This window comes from Channa argus, chromosome 6 (assembly GCF_033026475.1).
Source record: "Channa argus isolate prfri chromosome 6, Channa argus male v1.0, whole genome shotgun sequence".
NCBI classification, from domain to species: Eukaryota; Metazoa; Chordata; class Actinopteri; order Anabantiformes; family Channidae; genus Channa; species Channa argus.
The window spans coordinates 7,424,233-7,444,102 of NC_090202.1; the positions used below are offsets into that span (position 1 = coordinate 7,424,233).

Below are 19,870 nucleotides of genomic sequence, written 5' to 3' on the forward strand. Positions count from 1 at the left end.
CATTTAAAAGAGCTATTAGTTTTCATAGATCCATGTAGGATTGTAGGGCTTAGCTGGGTGGTGTTTGACACTGATTTTCTCTGTATTCCCCCAAAATCATCCTTGTTGCCTCTGACCTCTCATCTGAACCAGATGATCTGAGTTGGTTCAGGTCCAAATTCAGGTTGATCCATTACCTTCAATTAATTACAGCAAAATGTGTGGAGATTAAATTTTAGAACTGATTCACAGCCAAATTTTAAAAACACATTAATCAAAAGTTTATCATAATCTTCCTTAAGAAAGTTTACTAAAACAACAGTGTGTTTCTGCAGTCATTAAGAGGATGCGTGGCCCTGTTTTTCTGAGAGTCACAGTGGATTAATTTATCAACTAAATGTTAGAAATGAAAATCTAACTCCACTGGGATATCTGTAGTCAACACCCTCCAGGTAAACACAATAGTGTCACTCAGTCATTATGTTCTGCCCTCACCTTTCAGAGATGGGATTAAGGTGCAGTTTCTCCCTGTTTACTTTGGTTTCACCAAGGGCTTTACAGTGGTTATAAATACCCCAAACAGCTATGTTTTGCAGAGAAGGAGGGTGGGACTGTGACACAGTTTAGATACACTGCCATTTGTAAGGGGAAAGTTGTATTTGTTGCAATTATCATCCCTGTCGTTAAAATAATTGTACCTGTAGAAATATAATTTTTTTTCTCCAGTTATATTAACATGAATGTAATCAAATTGAACCATTCCATTTCAGGAACTGTCCAAAATTGTTGATTTTAAATTTCTTATCTTATTTCTGCATGTTCTGCAAATGAAAAATTATCTAAGCGGAAATATTTTACACATTTAAACCGTTGTCAACCACTGCCTCCATGTCTTGGCTCTCCCGGTTTTTCACTGTGTGGACAACTTGCACCACATCCCTATTTTTTGTGGGGCTTGTGGGGAGACAGCTGAGGCTCAGAGTGGGGTTGGAGGTGGTTCAGACTGTGACTTGTTCTCGTTGGAGTACACCAAGTGACCAGGGTCTGTTCCAAGATGGAGATATAATTATCGGTGGGCTCTTTAATCTTTATTACAATCCTCCAACTATAGACCACGACTTTACACAGCTGCCACACTACAAACCTTGCACATGGTAAAACTTTAAACTGCTCTGTTTACAGGGAATACTGTATAATGCATATGCAAATATTTGACATAATAGCTGTTTGTTTTTTCCAACATGCAGTGAAGTGTGTTGTGTTGTTTTCAGTTTAAAATGTAAATTATTATGATAAAATTTGTATTACACATGTTTATCCATTGACAATCCAAAAAGAATATTTTTAAAATTTACTGAGTTGCTTCACAGTCGTACCAAGAAATTGACTGACATTTTTTTTTTGCTTTTTTTCTCTACTTTGATCTCAGTTTGCAAAATCTTCCAATGCAGTATATATATGCTATGATTTTTGCTCTGGAGGAAATCAATCATAGTGCAAATCTGCTACCAGGTGTTAAGCTGGGATACCGTATTCATGACAGTTGTGCCCAACCCCTATGGGCTATACAAGCAGCACTGTCACTGGTTGGAGGAGACAGCACCAGTTGTAATTCAACCATCCTGTCAGACCCTTCTGCTGGGAACAGAGAGGAGATCACAGTAAGAAGAGGTAAGAAGAGCAATGAAAGTTATGACAGCACTTCTGTAATTGAAAGAGAATTAATCAATATTTTAATATAACAAATGATTTTATTTCATTATATTTTAAAATGTCATCAGGTGATCAGCCCGTTCCTTTGATCATTGGTGGTGACTCATCCATAACAGCCCAGATACTTGCCAAAGTCTTGGGGCCACTGTCTGTACCTTTAGTGAGTGATTTTTATTAGAACATATATTCCTTGTATTTGCACCTTTTTTGCCTTTGCACTTGTTATTAGGAGCATATGATCATTCCTACTGTGCTTAAAGCAAAAAAAAAAAAAAAAAAAAAAAAAACTGTATTAAGGTTTATGTATATGAGATTTTAGAATATGTCTAAGTAGTTTTTTGTTTTATTAGTTTTTGTTTGTTTTTTAGGTGAGCTATACAGCAAGCTGCTCCTGTTTAAGTGACAGAGTCCAGTATCCTAACTTCTTCAGGACCATGCCCAGTGATTTTTTCCAAGCTCGAGCCATTGCTCAACTTGCCATACACTTCAATTGGACCTGGATTGGGGCAGTGGCAATAAACACTAATTATGGCATAGAAGGAATAAAGGTGTTTGCTTTAAAATTTGTTTTATGAGATATGTTGTGGCATCTATTAAAAAACAACAACATAACAACAAGATTTAAACAGCTTTCCTTCCTTGAATTCTTTGTCACTTTGAATTATATTTTCTTTTGTTTTACATGGCAGATATTTCAGGAGGTGACTCAGGAAGCAGGAGTGTGTCTGACATTCACAGAGGTTCTCAACAGGGAAAACATAGTGGATGATGCCAGACGAGCCGCACTTACAATCCAGGCCTCGACTGCAAGAGTGATTCTGATCTTTGCCTGGTATACAGATGTGAAGGAATTGTTTCTGCAACTAGCTAAGATTAATGTGAGAAACTTGAATACAAGTGTATTTAAATTGTTAAAACTACATGTATTAAATTACATTTAAATAAATGTCTCTTTGCTATCAACAGGTGACTGACAGACAGTTTCTGGCCAGTGAGGCTTGGAGCACCAGTGGTGACATTCTTCAAGATCCTAAAACTAGAAAAGTGGGAAGTGGTGTTCTCGGGGTTGCAATAAGAAGTTCAACAATACCTGGATTTGAGAGTTATCTAAGAAATTTGAACCCATCTCTTCGTCCTGGTGATAGTTTATTTAAGAAACTTTGGGAAAATGTGTTTGGTTGTAGTCCTTCGGCCACACCAATTTCTTCTTCTGCGCCTTCACTGCCATTACGTGCAAGTGAGCTATCGACTTCTCTGCCACCCTGCAGTGGCACAGAGTCTCTGGAAGGATTGCAGCATCCTTTTACTTACACCTCCCAACTAAGGGTGACTTATAATGTCTACCTTGCTGTTTATGCTGCAGCCCACGCACTTCACAGCCTCCTCTCCTGCCCCAACAGTGACAGCCATGGTGAAAATAACAGCTCCTCCTGCTCCTTTCCCAAAAAAATCGAACCCATAGAGGTAAAAATATTTTACTGTAGCTCTACTGCAACATACAAGACGGAATGTACACTTTCACAACCTCTGCTTGCAAATTCTGCTTGTTATATCTTTAATGGGCAAATTAAGCAGTTATATTTATACATTATACATTTAAACTTATTTTAAGTAACAATTGCCCTTTTGACATTTCCTTGCTTTCAGTTGTTGCGGCACTTGAACAATGTGAACGTTACAACGCCACATGGAGAAACATTTTATTTCCAAGATGGTGATATTCCAGCAAAATATGACCTGGTCAACTGGCAGAACACTCCTGAGGGGACACTACAACTTGTTTTGGTTGGTCGTGTAGATGGCTTTGACATCCATCTTAATGAGACAGCTGTTCAGTGGAACACAGGATCTAATCAGGTGGTTAAAAAAAAAAATCTTGTATTATGGCAATACCACAATGTCTAATGAATTAAATATTTTTTCACAACCAGTTGAGGAAATTACCGCTTACATTTACTTAGGCAGTGTACAATTTGATGTTATGTTACTTATGGACTCCACTACAATTAAGAATTGAATATTATACTTTTCTGCAATACATTTATTTCACAGTTTGAGTTACTTTTTAGATGCAGTTTATAAATGTAAAATGTAATCAACTAAGACATTTTATATCGGGCAGCATTATGGTGGAGTGGTCCACCTGTTGCCTGTGGCCTTTCTGTAAGGAGTTTGGAGCAGTTTGCATATTCTCCCTGCTGGGTTTCCTCCAAGTTCCTCCAGCTTGTGACTCTAAATCCTTGGTTGTCTGTCTCTGTTTAGCCCTGTGACAGATTTATCTTCCTCAATAGGATAGCTGAGATAGGCTCTAACAAGAGGCTCATAAGCTGAAAAAGGACAAGTGATTTAGATTAATGGATGGAAATTCTAATGGTTTTTATTTATTATAAAGAAAACGTAGTGGTGGAGGCCTTACTGCTGCCATTTTAGTGCTATTCCGGCATCCATAGCCCTTAAAAGGATGGATTTCTGGATTAAGTATCTGGGTAAAATTTTGCAAATTTTACAAATGGAGTTAGAGTGTCAGGTGTTAAGAGGTTAAGACGTATATCTTGCTAGTTAAGTAAATTTTAGAGCATGTACTTCAATTTCAGCACTTGCACTTGAGTATTGGGTTTGTTTTTTTCCCCACCTCTGTTCACCAGACATTATGTTTGTCAAAAAATGGTTTATTTTGCTATTTAGGTGCCTGCATCAGTGTGCAGTGAGAGCTGCCCCCCAGGTACCAGGATGGCCAACAGGAAAGGGGAACCAGTCTGCTGCTTCGACTGTATTCAATGTGCTGATGGGGAGATCAGTAACAAATCTGGTGAGAAAATAACCTCCACGATAATGTTGCCATTAATATTTCAATTAGCAATGCAGTTGCAGTACAATACACAAATATTTTAATACAACAATTTTTTGTTCTTCCCTGTTTTTTCTGTGTTCTTCTCCCAGGTTCCCTTCAATGTGAGCGTTGTCCATTAGACTTCTGGTCCAATGCAAATCGAACTGCCTGTGTCCCTCGTCAGCTTGATTTTCTTGCCTTTAATGAAACGTTAGGCATAACTCTGACTACAGTGGCTGTATCTGGTATTGCAGTGACAACAGCTGTGTTTGTGGTGTTTCTTCGCTACCGTCAAACACCTGTGGTGAGAACCAAGTGTAATGCAGAAGAAACTTAACAGTACATTTTTTATGAATCCTTATTGGTTTGCAGATGTTCATTTTTACATTATGATTAAAAATATTACTTTTAAATAATTTAAATGAATTTATTTTGTACTGTTAAGAGGATTTAATACCAATGTTATCCCAATTCTCATTTGTAGGTTCGAGCCAACAACTCAGAACTGAGCTTCCTGCTTCTTCTATCACTGAAGCTCTGCTTCCTGTGCTCACTGGTTTTCATTGGACGTCCATCAGTTTGGTCTTGTCGTTTCCAGCAGGCAGCTTTTGGGATCAGCTTTGTACTTTGTGTTTCCTGTCTCCAAGTGAAAACCATTGTGGTCCTTGCAGCATTTCGCTCAGCTCAGCCTGGTGCTGAAGCTTTGATCAAGTGGTTTGGTCCAGGCCAACAGAGAGGAAGTGTCTGCATTTTTACTTGTGTACAGGTCAGATTTATAGATGCATTTTTTTCAATAACACATGTGTTACTCATAGAATTTTACTCACGTTAAACTGACACTCTGCAATACTTTCTTTCATCAAGGTTCTTATATGTTTTTCCTGGCTATTGCTCAGCCCCCCGTTCCCTCAGCCTGACTTGGAAATTCCAGGATTAAAAGTCACCTTGAAGTGTGCCATGACCTCTGTGGTGGGGTTCTCTTTGGTTTTGGGCTACATTGGCCTGCTGGCCTGTACCTGTCTTATTCTGGCCTTTCTTGCTCGGAAACTTCCTGATAATTTCAATGAGGCCAAATTGATCACCTTCAGCATGTTGATCTTCTGTGCTGTCTGGGTGGCCTTTGTCCCTGCTTATGTCAGCTCTCCTGGGAAATACACAGTTGCTGTGGAGATTTTTGCAATCTTGGCTTCTAGTTATGGTTTACTTTTCTGCATTTTTGCTCCAAAATGTTTCATTATACTTCTGAGACCTGAGAAAAACACTAAAAAACATCTCATGGCCAGATAGCAAAGAAAATAAACAATGCTTGCTTTATTCATAACTTTCCTTAAATCCGTTTATCTGCATACATTTGTTTTTTTTGTAAACTGTAGTACTGTGCCGTGAAGTCTTTCATAACCTTCCTACACTGAGACACATTGTGTACAAAATTTCCAATCATTGGTTTTCACTACTACTATATTACTTAGAAAGAATTGACCTGTCTTAATTCAGGATTTACAACTATTAGTAATGTAACAAATCTTGAAGCGGAAAGAAAAATAAGTGTAGTAAACATAAAATTAAATAAATATAAATTACAGGGTTGTCTTTTTTTTCTTGTGGTAATGTAATATCTTTGGTTGCATCTCTGCCATTTTGAGAAAAACCGCTGGTCTTTTGTAACTGCAGCCTTTACAGACAGTAAAGCCTTTCTGTGTGGAGTTTGCATGTGTTTCCTCTGGGTACTCTGGCTTCCTCCCAAAGTCCAAAGACATGCATGTTTGGTTAAATTGCGACTCGAAATCATCCCTGGGTATGAATGTGAGTGTGAAAAGTTGTCTATTTGTGAATGTCTCTCAGTGTTGGCCCTGGGATAGACTGGCAACCTGTCCAGGGTGTACCTTCATCTTGTACAATAACAGCTGGGACAGGGGCCAGCCACTTGCGACCCTGAACGGAATAAGTGATTAAAGATAATGAATGGGTGGATGCTATTAAGAGATTTGACTTTGGAGAATAATTTATTAGTTGAATCAAAATTCTGTATATTACACCTTCCACCAATGTCATCAAAAAATGGACAAAAATCACAAAACATCATACTCTATAAGGGGACTAGACAAAGAGGCCCACTCCACCCGTCTCTATTAAGTATATTAATCAAAGCCTTAGCAGCAGCCATTCGTGAGAACATAAGTATCTTCATACTTATTAAAGTCATATAATATACCAACAAACATTTTTCCGGAATTTGAAGAATTGAGGAAGCATTTGGAAATAAAAAAAAAAAAGACATATTTGTCTATATAAGCTTTTATAGATGGGTAGCACCTTAGCTAATTTAAAGTTATAGCAGAATAACCCTTTGGAAAGATAAATTACAAATAAACTTAAAAGATTTTAGAATTAATTCAACAGTATTCCTAATTAAGTTAATAGAAAATCAATTAAAATCCTTTAAGAATTTATAGCTTAAAGCATATAAAACAATTATGTCACCACTTCTTTTAACAAAATGTCTGAATTTAATTGAGAATGCATATCCTTCCCATTGTTTAATGTAATGTTGGTACATCTAAAAAGCGACATAATAGGAACATCTCTTCATCTCTTCTACAGTGCACTTATTAAGCTGAAAGTCAGTTAATGGCAAAAGTCAAACTGAAAGAAAATTAATAATACATACACTTTGTCTGTATGTGTGTATGGTACACACCTCCTACACAAACACTGACCCTCTGTAATGATGTAGTTGTTTGAGAAGTGATTTGGGGCTTGTAAGCATGTGTCATATTTTTACTTGCTTGCAATAATGCTTTACATCTATTATAAATACCCACATTAACTGCTCAGCTTCTCAGAGGAGGAGGATGTTTGACACAGTTATATTTATGTCACATCATTTGAAAGTTTTACAGTGAATAAAAGTAGGTGTTTATAGAGGATAGAATTTATGTTGTGCTTTGTCTAGAACAGCTGCATTCATGCGTTGGTTCTCCTGGCTTTTCACTCTGTGGACCTCCTCAGCACTGTCCCTGCTCCTCGTGGGGCTTGTGGGCAGACAGGTGGGACTCCAGGGTGTTGAGACTGTGACTTGTTCTCGGTGGGGTCCACCGAGTAACCAAAGTCTCTTCCAGGATGGAGATGTGATTTTTGGTGGGCTCTTCAATCTTCATTACCAAACTCCAGCTTTAGACCACAACTTCACTCAGCTGCTGCACTTCAAACCATGCACTGGGTAAAATGTTGTGAGTGTAGTAATGACAATACTTGTGGCTTTACAGACTCAATGAAAATCTTTTCTGATGTCACTCTCCTTCTTTCTCTCTTGTGGTCTCAGTTTAGAATACGCTCCCTTGCAGTATATGTATGCTATGGTGTTTGCACTGGATGAAATCAATGATAATCCAACACTGCTACCAGGTTTAAAGCTGGGCTACCATATGTTTGATTGCTGTAGCCGACCGCCATGGGCTCCCCAGGCAGCACTGTCACTAGCAGGAGGAGACAGCGTCAGCTGCAATTTATCAGATGATTCTGGTGGGTATGAAGAGGAAGCAAGTTGTATTTCTCTATCATACTGACAGATGATATCAGCAAAATGGACACAAAATTGTGTTTTAAAAAGATTCAAATGTTTTTATTGCTGTCAAAACATAATTTTACTGATGTTTTAATTCTGCCAATAGATGATCACCCTGTTCCACTGATCATTGGTGCTGTTTCATCTGTAACAGCCGAGATACTCTCCAGAATCCTGGGGCCACTCTCTGTACCTTTAGTAAGTTTTTCTTCAAAATACACGTCAAGCATTACAATGAACCCTTTTTCTGATTATTTTCAGTTTGTCTCTACTTTGTTTTATTTCACTATCTTCACAGTACAGTAGAGTGTAATGTGAGAGAAGATGTAGTTTATGCTTTAAGTTTTCTCTTAGGTCAGAAAAACTATTTCATATGTAAACTGTCTTCAAACAACTACAGATTTACCTTTTGTGTGTGTCTTTCAGATTAGTTACTTAGCAACTTGCTCTTGCCTGAGTGACAGAGTCCAGTTTCCTAACTTCTTCAGGACCATCCCCAGTGATACTTACCAAGCAAGAGCCTTTGCTCAGCTTGCCATACGCTTCAATTGGACCTGGATTGGGGCAGTTATTACTGACAATAATTATGGATTCACAGCAATAAAGGTGTTTCCATTTGTTATATATTATTTACCACCCATAAAATATGTACATTTGGGTTTAAAAGTCGGCATTCACTTATTTTGCAAATTAAAGTGTGAAAAAATTCTCGCTCGAAATATATATATATATATATATATATATATATATATATATATATATATATATATATATATATATATATATTTCACCCACATAAGAGTAAGTGCACATTTGAAAGAGAATTTGTACTAGCTGAATGTGCATTATTTTTCTGCAAGTTTGCATCACTTTCAAAGTTCTTTCAGTGTAAATTGATGAAAAAATAATAACAATGGGCATTAAGGCACAAATGTTCTTTCATCATCACATATTACAAAATGGTCAATGAGTGCAGGAAAAAAGGTGACAGTAAAATCTGTACAAAAGATTACACATCCGTTATAAATTTGCTTACATGAAAAAACATGTACTGTGGATTAAATAGTATTTTAACAAGAGAATTCTAACTTTTGCACCCACCTGTATACATAATCATAAATGCATAAAGAAGAAGGTACAGTTTTTCTTCTTTCTGTGATTGACTTTTACTTGTCAGATATTTCAGGAGGAAACTCAGGGGGCAGGGTTGTGTCTGGAATTCATAGAAACTCTCAACAGGGAAAATATTGTGAGTGATGCCAAGCGAGCAGCACTCACCATCCAGGCCTCGACTGCAAGAGTGATTCTTGTCGTTACCTGGTATACAGATGTGAGAGAGCTGTTTCTGCAACTAGCCAAAATAAATGTAAGCACTTAATGTAATCTTTGAAAGGAATATTGTAAATGCAGTGTGTAACACTTTGGGACTTTGTATGTAACTGGGGCACAAATCATGATGTTTCAAACAATATTTTTAAATTAATTGTAATTTTAATCGCTTTCACCAGGTGACTGACAGACAGTTTGTGGCCAGTGAGGCTTGGAGCACCAGTAGTGATCTTCTCCAACATCCAGTCACTAGAAAAGTGGCAAGTGGTGTTCTTGGTGTTGCCATTAAAAGTTCAACAATACCAGGATTTGAAAACTATCTCAAAAGTCTGAACCCATTTCATCGTCCCAGTGATGGGTTTTTAAGAGAATTCTGGGAAGTTGAGTTTGGATGCAGTCCTGGTGCCACTAATCTCCATTCATATTCCTCTTCATCCCTCAAATCTCTAACTTCTACAAAGAGGACAAGCCATCCATCAAATATTTCCACTTCACCTCCTGCAGATAAGTCTGTCCCACTGCAGGCTGATAGGGAAGCTTTTTGAAGAGAGTCCCTTGAGAGAGTGCACAATGTCTTTACTGACGTATCTCAGCTAAGGGTGTCATATAATGTCTACCTTGCTGTTTATGCTGCAGCCCACGCCCTTCACAGCCTCCTCTCCTGCCCTGCTGACAACAGCTCCACCTGCTCTTCTCCAGAACACATCAAACCCACTGAGGTAAACACATAATAATCACACATTCCCTGAGAGTAATAGTAAAAATACATTGGTGACTAGTGTTATTTTACAACATGAGCTGTTTCAGTAGTTTGATCATTTTACAGTTGTTGCAGCACTTGAACAAAGTGAACTTCACCACACCACAAGGGGAAGAGTTTTACTTCCAAGATGGTGATATTCCAGCACAATATGACCTGGTTAACTGGCAGAACACTCCTGAGGGGACACTGCAACTTGTTTTAGTTGGACATGTTGTTGGCTTTGACCTCCACCTTAATGAGTCAGCTATTCAGTGGAGCACAGGATCCCGTCAGGTATCAAACAGGAAAATAATTCAAGTAATGCAAATTTTGATTGATGGATTTATTTTGTGTTTGAAAATGTGTGTTAATTTTTTAGGTGCCTACTTCAGTTTGCAGTGAGAACTGTCCCCCAGGAACCAGGAAGTCCAACAGGAAAGGGGAACCTGTTTGCTGCTTTGATTGTATCCCATGTGCTGAAGGGGAGATTAGCAATAAAACTGGTGGGGAAATTACAATGTTAAACATCAGAAACTAAAGAGCTTCTAAAACACTCCCATCTTAATCAGAAATTTATTTGCTTTAAACTTATTTGAACTTTCCCATTTAATACTGTTCTTCCACTCAATTCTCTACAATTTTTCTGCTGAATGATCTTTCCTCTACCAGGTTCTCTTCACTGTGATCAATGTCCATTAGAGTTCTGGTCAAATGCAAATCGAACTTCCTGTGTCCTTCGCCAGCTTGATTTTCTTTCCTTTAATGAAACTTTGGGCATTACTCTGACTACAGCAGCTGTGTCTGGTGCCACAGTGACAACAGCTGTTTTTGTTGTGTTTCTTTGCTACCGTCAAAGTCCTGTGGTAAGAATATAATTAATGTTAACACATTTTAACAGCCTTATTGGTGTGCACTGAAAATGTACTACAACTTTAGTGAGCAACACTGTAGGTTAATCTTTATTATTCCCTTTTTGGCGTTTCATCTCTCCTGTACATTGGATTATGATTTAACTCGTACCTTAAACTTTTTACTTGAAGGTACGAGCCAACAACTCAGAACTGAGCTTCCTGCTTCTTCTATCACTGAAGCTCTGCTTCCTGTGCTCACTGGTTTTCATTGGACGTCCATCAGTCTGGTCTTGTCGGTTCCAGCAGGCAGCTTTTGGGATCAGCTTTGTACTTTGTGTTTCCTGTCTCCAAGTGAAAACTATTGTGGTCCTTGCAGCATTTCGCTCAGCTCGTCCTGGTGCTGAAGCCTTGATTAGGTGGTTTGGTCCAGGCCAACAGAGAGGAAGTGTCTGCCTTCTTACTTGTGTACAGGTAATAATACATGCTTTGAAGTTTTTCTTTTTACCTAGTTTGGTTATATTTGCATCAACTTAACTACATTTAATTTTCATTCAGATCATCATCTGTGCTGTGTGGCTGTCCCTCAGTCCCCCTGTGCCTAAGCGTGATCTGGGTTTTCATGGGTCAAAGGTTATCCTGGAGTGTTCCATGGCATCTTTAGTGGGGTTCTCTCTGGTTCTAGGTTACATTGGCCTGCTGGCTTTCACCTGTCTCATTCTGGCCTTTCTTGCTCGGAAACTCCCTGATAATTTCAATGAGGCCAAACTGATCACCTTCAGCATGTTGATTTTCTGTGCTGTCTGGGTGGCCTTGTCCCTGATTACGTCAGCTCTCCTGGGAAATACACAGTTGCTGTGGAGGTTTTTGCTATTTTGGGCTCTAGTTATGGCTTACTGCTGTGCATTTTTGCTCCAAAATGTTTCATTATTCTTTTGAGGCCTGAGAAAAACACAAAGAAGCACCTGATGTCCAGATAGAATTTACTGAATCAGTGCTATCTATTTATCTATTGTATATAAACTCCTTAAATATGAACAATATTTACTGAATTACCAAAGTTTAAATTGTTTTACTGTTTTTTTGTTTCCACTGTGCATTTATTTTCTGCATTTGCTCAGTTCTGTTTTTTCATAGTGTAATTGTTTTTTAAACAGGAAAAATCACTATTATTTAATTGTTTTATAAATGTGCCTGCTAATAATAATAATAATAATAATAATAATAATAATAATAATAATAATAATAATAATAATAATAATAATAATAATAATAATAATAATAATAAATATATATATATATATATATATATATATATATATTATAATTATCTACATCACTTGAAATTATTTATAATTACTGATAATAAAACTCATTTAAAAATAAGCAACACCTGTCTTAAGCTTCAATGTCATTTGAATTTCAATTTATTCATATTTGTACAATGCCAATTCACAACAAAAATAATTTTAAAGCACTGTATATAGTATGGAAAAAACAGATTTACAGAGTGAACCCAACAAATCCCCCTTAAGCAAGCACCAAGGTGATATTAGAAAGGAAAAACTCTAAGAACTGGACTCAGGGTGAGTGGCCTTCTGCCTTCTCCTGTTGTAGTGAATGATAAGTTGCATTTAGATTTAAAAGATGCTGTCAGTTTATCCAAATTTACAAATCTGGGTTTGATCTCATTGCCATGAAGTTGCCAGGGGAGATAGGCAAATAGTATTGTTTGCAGCAGCCTACTGCCCGCCTCCTGAGTGTATCGCTTGTCTGTATCCTAGTGGACAAGGACGGGCTTGCCGCTGTTGCTCTAACCTGTTGTAATTTTTATCTTAGGACTTTTGCTTTATTATGTTCTGATATTCTCACAGACAATTCTTCCACAACGTCATAGGTCAACTCAAAACTCCCATACGAAAGTGCTGCACTTTGTCACCAATCAACAGAAGCTCATTCAATAAAGACATTGTGTACAGTATGCAAGGTAGACTGGAGTGAGGAGCCAGGCATCCTAGTTTTGTAGCTAAACCTCTGCCCTATTATCACACAGCTTAAAGTAAGCTGCATTATTTAGAATCAGTTTTGCCTCACTGCTAGTAGCTGCAAAGCTTAGGGGAATGCCCCTTTATGTGGATGGGGCAAAACACGCACAGCTTGTCCCCTGCCCCGTGTCAAAGTCCCTCCTCTACTGCATTCTACAGGTGGCCTAGGCCTAGCAGTAGGTAGTCATGGGAGTAGTGATAGGCCACCCAAAGATGCTCCCTCAGTCTCCAAAATGTAGTCCACCAGCTGTACACTGGCTGGACTGCTGGTGAGAACAGCAGGCTGGGTGGCCCACAGGATTCTCTCCTATCAACAGATAGCACTTTGCATTGTTCAGCTGCAAAAGAACTATAGTATAAGTGTCGAGGGTGGCCTTGGCATGTAAAAAGGGCTCACCAGTGGTTCAGCGGTGGACCTTTTGTGGACCTTTTTCTAACCCAGGTTCCAGAACTAAAGACTTCAAGCTACACGCACACTGACTTATTTTCTTTAATCACATATTTTAAACCCAATGTTTTGGACATTATGTGTCCAAAAAGGCTAAAAAAGCCTGCACCTTGGGCATTGTTTCAGATTTGATATGCTTCTTGAAGTTCATATAAGCCTCTTTAACCTGCCAGGAAGACCCATTGTCTCAGTGTAAAATATTTGATTCAGTTTGTGTTCTTGTGCTCCCTAGTACGTAGCAGATATGTGGGATGTAATAAGACCAATGATAAATGTTAAAGTACTTGAAGGATCATTCCTAATAACATTTGATATAAAGTGTCTGTATATGAAAATTCTGCATAGATGACACTAATCAAATTCATTTTGAAATCTATCTCTTATTTGACAATAGAAATGATCTGTGTCAAGAAACTAATATGAGTTCACCATTTTCAACAAATTATACATATCTTCAACAATATTGAATTTCTGTTTGTTAACAGAGGGATATCTTATATGAAGAATGTAGGTGAATCAATGGTGTGTGGCTCCACCCTGTGGTGAGAGCCATGACTCCCAGCCAGATCTTCCTAGGGCAATAATACAGACTCCTTATGTCAACGTCAGGCATTCATCATAGTGATAGACCTCATTTACGTAACTTGTTCTTGGTTTAAAATGAATGGCATGTTTTCATCTATCTTCTTCAGCTGCATTTTAGAAGTGAAAATGCAGTCATTGAGTTAGGTAAAAAATAAATACATGTTAGGAGCATACTTAATCATTATTAAAAGCAGAACAACATTATACTTCGTGACAATTAACAAAAGCAATGATAGAAATTGGTGTTCCAATTGAGCTGTATCCTGGTAAACAACCATTACCACTTGGCATTTGGTATATTGTATAGACAAAGGGACTAATTCTTATGCAGTGAGGTTGTTATGATTTTATGCCTCGACCCATAATTGCTTTCTTTGTGTTTCTCTCTGGTCTTACTAGGATTATATAACATTTGGGAGCAAACAGGGCCACTAAAAGGCTGAAACTTGAGGCCAAAATTGCGAATACCTCCACTGCATCTGCATATTTGCCCGGCGAGCTCACATAAGCAGGAACAAAAGCCACCCACACAGCGCAAAACATCAGCATGCTAAAAGTGATGAGTTTGGCCTCATTGAAGTTGTCTGGAAGATTTCTTGCCAGAAATGCAATCAAAAAACTAAGGACAGCAAGTAAGCCAATGTAGCCTAGTAACACTGCAAAACCAACTGTAGACCCAACTACACACTCATACACTATTTTGTCATTGTGGTACTGGGTGTTTTTATGAGGTGCTGGTGAGGCAGAGACAATCCAGGCAATGCAGATGGCAGCTTGAACACAAGTCAAAACCAGAACTGTTCCTCTCTGCTGCACAGCACCAAACCATTTTAGACTGGACCCCACTCCTGGCTTGGAGGCCTTGAACACAGCCAGAACCACCATGGTTTTGACCAGGATGCATGAGATGCAAAGCACAAAGCTGATCCCAAATGCCACGTGTCTTAGCTGGCATGTCCACAGTCTGGGGTGGCCAATGAATAGCAATGAGCAGAGGAAACAAAGTTTAAGAGACACTAACAAGTGGAAACTCAGTTCTGAATTGTTGGCACGTACTATTGGTGTGCTACGATGATAGATAAAGATCCCCAGGACAACAGCACAGATACAAGTGCCCAGCAATGAGGTGGTTGTCAAGCAGATACCCAGTGGCTCATGGTAGGAGAGAAACTCTATGTTCTTTGGAACACAGTTGTCATGGTAAGGACTGGACCAAAAATCCTCTGGACAATTGGTGCACTCTGTGGAGTCTAAGAAAACATGTAAAGTGATAATATACATATATATAACATTTGTAAACTGCAAAGATTAACTATGAACACCAACCAGTCTTGTTGCTGATCATTCCCTCAGAACAAGGAATGCAGTCAAAACAACACACAGGTTCCCCTTTCTTTCTTGCAATGCGAGTACCTGGAGGACAGCTTGTACTACACACTGACAGTGGTGGCTGCAGGAAAAAGAATAATATGTTATTCTTGACCAGTTATAGAAGGAGATATTGCTCTACTATAATGACATTTAAATTAGCCAAAACACACTGTATAGGAAAAATCATCGGTAACCTGTTTAGACTCAAAGTTCCAGAAGATTTTTTGTTCATCAAGAGTGAGTTGTTCACCTTTGAAGGAAAACTTCTTAACCTCACCAACTTTCTGAACTTCAGTCCCTCCACCAGGGAGCCACAGCCAGTTCATGACATCATATAGTGGCAAAACATCACCATTCTCATCAAACAACACTTGATCACCAAATGGTGTCGTAAAGTTCACTTTTCCAAGGTAATACACAAGCTATGAAAAGTAGAATAAAGTTTATAGGAAACAAAAAGGGACAACTTGAAAAAAGATTTCTAAATCCCCTGATAAACACAGTGGTACCTATTAGTAATTTGTTATTAAACTACAAAATAATTACTTTTCCCAGGTAGCACACAAGCTTTGGATACCAGAATAATTCACAGTTTTATCGATCGACACAGCAATCCCAAAATCAGATTGAATACTACAGTCAGTATCATTTTAATTTGTAGATTTAAAACTTTAACAGGCTAAATCTCTGATAATATGACCAGTGATTACAGTTACTCTTATTTGCAATCACCAAGAAGTAATGAAAATTTGTTTAGCCACTATTACTATGTTTAATTTATGATAAAGGATCTCATAGTATTCTGTCTAATCCTGTATTCTAAGTGCTATTTAAAAAAAAACTGACAACAGTTTTGCAAACAGTTAGAGCATATTCTAATATCACACCTGCCATGGCTCCAACTTCTGCAAACTCCCACAGCTGTGCCCACTGAAAGGCCCTGTCCCTGGTTCACAGTGCAGCATGTCATCGAGGGCATACGCCAGAGCATAAACAGCCTTGTAAACATTGTACTCCGGCCGAAGGTTTGAAATGTCCAAGAATTCAGTCTCCACATTCTCTAGATCTTCTTGTCCTGTGCATATTGCTCCCCCAGCTTCCACCCAATCTGCTGGAGATGGTGCAAATCTGCACTGAAATGTGTCTTCCCAAAACTGATTTACCTGAAATATATTTAAAACTTCATGTTATGTACAATACATTATTTGCACAAGTACCAAATCAAACTATGAGAATAAACTCTCACCAAGCTGTTTCCATAGCTGCTGTTGTGTTTCAAGTCTGGACGTATTTGCAATAGAAAGTCCCTGAGCCCAGGTATTTCTCCTCGACGGATGGCAATGCCCAGTGTGCCACCCAGGTACGGCATGAGCTGGGGGGTCTGAAGCACAGTAGCTGTTGTCCAAGCTTCACTAGCAATCCACTGCAGTCCTGTCACATTCTGCCTCACCACCTGTCCATTACATTATACAAACTGATATAGTCTGACCAATAACGTAGATTCGAGTCTCTGAATTGTTTACATTTTACATAGACAATGTCTTGTTTAATTCATGCATACACAGCTTTAAACCCATATTTTCCACACTTCTATAAGCTAAGTCATGAAAATCATCCTGACTGGAGTTTAGTAAATGATTCATTTTAAACAGTACTTGCTGAACCGACACTCAAGTAAATCTAATAGGTCCAAGTTTATAAGTTATTGCAACAAAAGGTTTTTCATTTTGACAAATAAATCACAGTGTATAATTCAAGTGTATAGTTATATTACTTAAAATTATCTTGTAGCATAATCCTAACCTCTTCCATTATGTTAATCATGTGACTTTCATGTGCAAACGCAATGACCACACGAGCTGTGGATTTCTTCATCACATCCACAATCTTCCTTAGTTTATCTGGGTCTTCACCCCACGGCAAAATTTCCAAATAGGCCAGACAACCTTCACCAGACTGACTAAGGTCAGATTGGAAGGAGCGGGCAGCATGGAGTCCATAATCATCATCACTGATAAGCAGACCTGCCCAGGTCCAGCCAAAGTGTTTTAATATCTGAATCACAGCACGAACCTAAGTGAACAGAGAGTGGATGGATTAGTGCTACAAAAATTGGTAAACTAGTTCCATAGTGGACTGTGTTTAATTATTTCCCATCTGCTTTGCAATCTGGGAACATACAACTCTATAAATGACAGAAATATGGTGTGGGGTGAAGAAAACTAATAGGTTTACTTTGTAGTACAAGGGGGTTATACTGGTCTTGGTTAATATATATATATATATATATATATATATATATATATATATATATATATATATATATATATATATATATATATATATAAAATACATACATTCTTTATTTTATGCATTTTTAATTTACCATTAAATTTTCACCTGGAATGCATCACTTGGAATCGTCCTAAAGAAGGATGGAAACTTTTGGCGTTCACTAAGGCAGGAACATGTGGCAAAAAAGCTTACCTGCAAAAAACACAAACTGTGCATCCTAAAAACATTCATTGCATTTATACGGTCTTTCAGCTTATTTAGGTTAAAAAATTAAGTTTATAAGGCAGAAAAATAATGATTAAAAAAAATCAATAGATGACATAAAAAACTTACCATAGGTACTCTGTACAAACCCAAGACAGAGGAGATGGCGATACATCGTGTAGAGGAAGAATCACCCACGATCCCTATGACTGGAGGGGTTCCTACACAAGTCTCATCTAATACAACCTGCTCCTCTTGACCACTGACTAACGACAAAGCTGCACGAAATCCAATTCCTAATTGGAGGCAGTTATCGTACAGACTGTATCCCAGTGTGACATTAGGCAGCAGCTTGGTGTTTCTGTTGATCTCATCAATAGCAAAAGCCATGGTCTGGGCTTGCCTGAATCCTAGAACATCAAAACTAACACATAATACCTCTGTTTACTTTCAAAAATACCAGTTATGATTGATACAGCTGAACAAATCATGTGCATTTTGCACAGCTAGCAATTATGCAAACATGTAATTGCATCCAATAGTCGAAGCCAAATGGAAATAATAAAGCACACTATGCAAAAAAACTACATTTTTAAATGCTATCTGATTATCAACGATCTACAACTTAGACTCATTGTCGCTACCCTGACAGACTCACCCATGGCACATAGGCTGTTGTGGTTCTGAGGTAAAAGACAGGTCAGGAAAAACAGAAAAAAAGTGGATTTCAAATAACCCCCCCAGAATCACATCTCCCGTCTTGTGCATTCCATTTAGATAAAATTGTCTCCATAACCAGCAGGAGGAAGAATAAAGAGAGGACACAAAGGAAAGGTAAGACAACAACATGAACAAAAAGTTGGCATCTAAAAATGTGCACATGACTTTTTTCAGTTCAGTCTTTTCCTGATCTAAGTCATCGAGTTTCATAGCTTTGTCACTCACTTATATTGATGTGCAGTATTGTTAAATTTGGCAAACTGCCTATCAGGGCAGAAGAAGCTATAGGGGCAGGGCTTCAAATGTATTTCATTTGACACAGTTTTTTGTTCTAATAAGACATTTGGACTTCTTGCATTTTGAATAAAAGGACACCAAAGTTGTGGGTGACCATGGTGATTGAAAGAAGTAAAACACACACACACACACACACACACACACACAAACCCTGCACCTAGCAAAACCCCCAAAACAAAACATTTTCTGGCATTTTTGCACCCCGGCAAATGAGCCACAGAGAAAGAAGTAAAGAAAAGAACCAAACTTTGATGTGCAATTATTCATATGAATTGCGTGTTGTTTTTTAAAACTATTCTCAATTGCTCATATTATTTAAAGTTCACTATACATTGATTTATAACATGATTTCTCGTGATAGATTTGTCCTGTAGAATGCTGATTACTCTAGCTTAACAAGGATTCTAAACCTTTTTCTTATAATATGAGCAAAGGCTCCAGACAACAGCAAAATAGAAAAAACAGGGGACTGGAGGAGACTGATTTGAGCTGCTACACATGGAAGACTGAATCTACCTTCATTATTCTGGGGAGCTTGAGTTTTACAAAGGACTGGTTAAAGGTGCCAGTTTATCGGGCAGTTAGTTTTTTTAGGTTCTACTTGGTGGATATTTTGGTTCAGAAAATCTGACCTTGATTGTAGATGTGGACCAGAGTTCTCAGTTGGTCAGCCAGCCCTTTGTTTCTGTCAGGAGTCCTAAGCAGAGCAACACTGGTCTCTCTTGCAGCGATGGAAACCCACGCAAGCACGAGCAGAAAATACAAACCTGGAATCTTCTTGCTGTGAGCACACCTTTGCAAATCATTTTGGAGTGTTTGAGATAGAACACATTAAATACTTAAACTGGCTAAGACTTTGTTGAGTGTTATGTTTGTTTGCATGATAGAAATGGTTAAGT

At 38.1% G+C, this 19,870-nt stretch overlaps 2 protein-coding genes and 1 pseudogene across 2 annotated transcripts; 2 read left to right on the plus strand and 1 right to left on the minus strand.

The window, feature by feature from the left end:
• The first annotated feature begins 593 nt into the window (after positions 1–593).
• Positions 594–5,958, plus strand: LOC137129129 (extracellular calcium-sensing receptor-like). The gene is made up of 11 exons (XM_067508016.1): positions 594–1,133; positions 1,409–1,650; positions 1,761–1,843; positions 2,061–2,240; positions 2,382–2,570; positions 2,659–3,156; positions 3,340–3,549; positions 4,378–4,501; positions 4,633–4,826; positions 5,007–5,288; positions 5,387–5,958. The coding sequence occupies exons 1-11, from the start codon at positions 868–870 to the stop codon at positions 5,807–5,809; spliced, it is 2,691 nt and encodes an 896-aa protein (XP_067364117.1). The 5' UTR covers positions 594–867; the 3' UTR covers positions 5,810–5,958.
• Positions 5,959–7,488: 1,530 nt separating this feature from the next.
• LOC137129165 (extracellular calcium-sensing receptor-like) lies at positions 7,489–11,986 on the plus strand (annotated as a pseudogene).
• A 2,331-nt stretch (positions 11,987–14,317) lies between these two features.
• On the minus strand, positions 14,318–18,836 carry LOC137128977 (extracellular calcium-sensing receptor-like). Its single transcript, XM_067507715.1, has 9 exons — positions 18,613–18,836; positions 18,084–18,378; positions 17,856–17,942; positions 17,259–17,528; positions 16,702–16,908; positions 16,343–16,618; positions 15,650–15,877; positions 15,411–15,534; positions 14,318–15,334 (listed from the first exon to the last, which is right to left on the minus strand). Exons 1-9 carry the CDS (start codon positions 18,834–18,836, stop codon positions 14,424–14,426), a joined length of 2,622 nt encoding a protein of 873 aa, XP_067363816.1. The 3' UTR covers positions 14,318–14,423.
• Between the last annotated feature and the right edge of the window lie 1,034 nt (positions 18,837–19,870).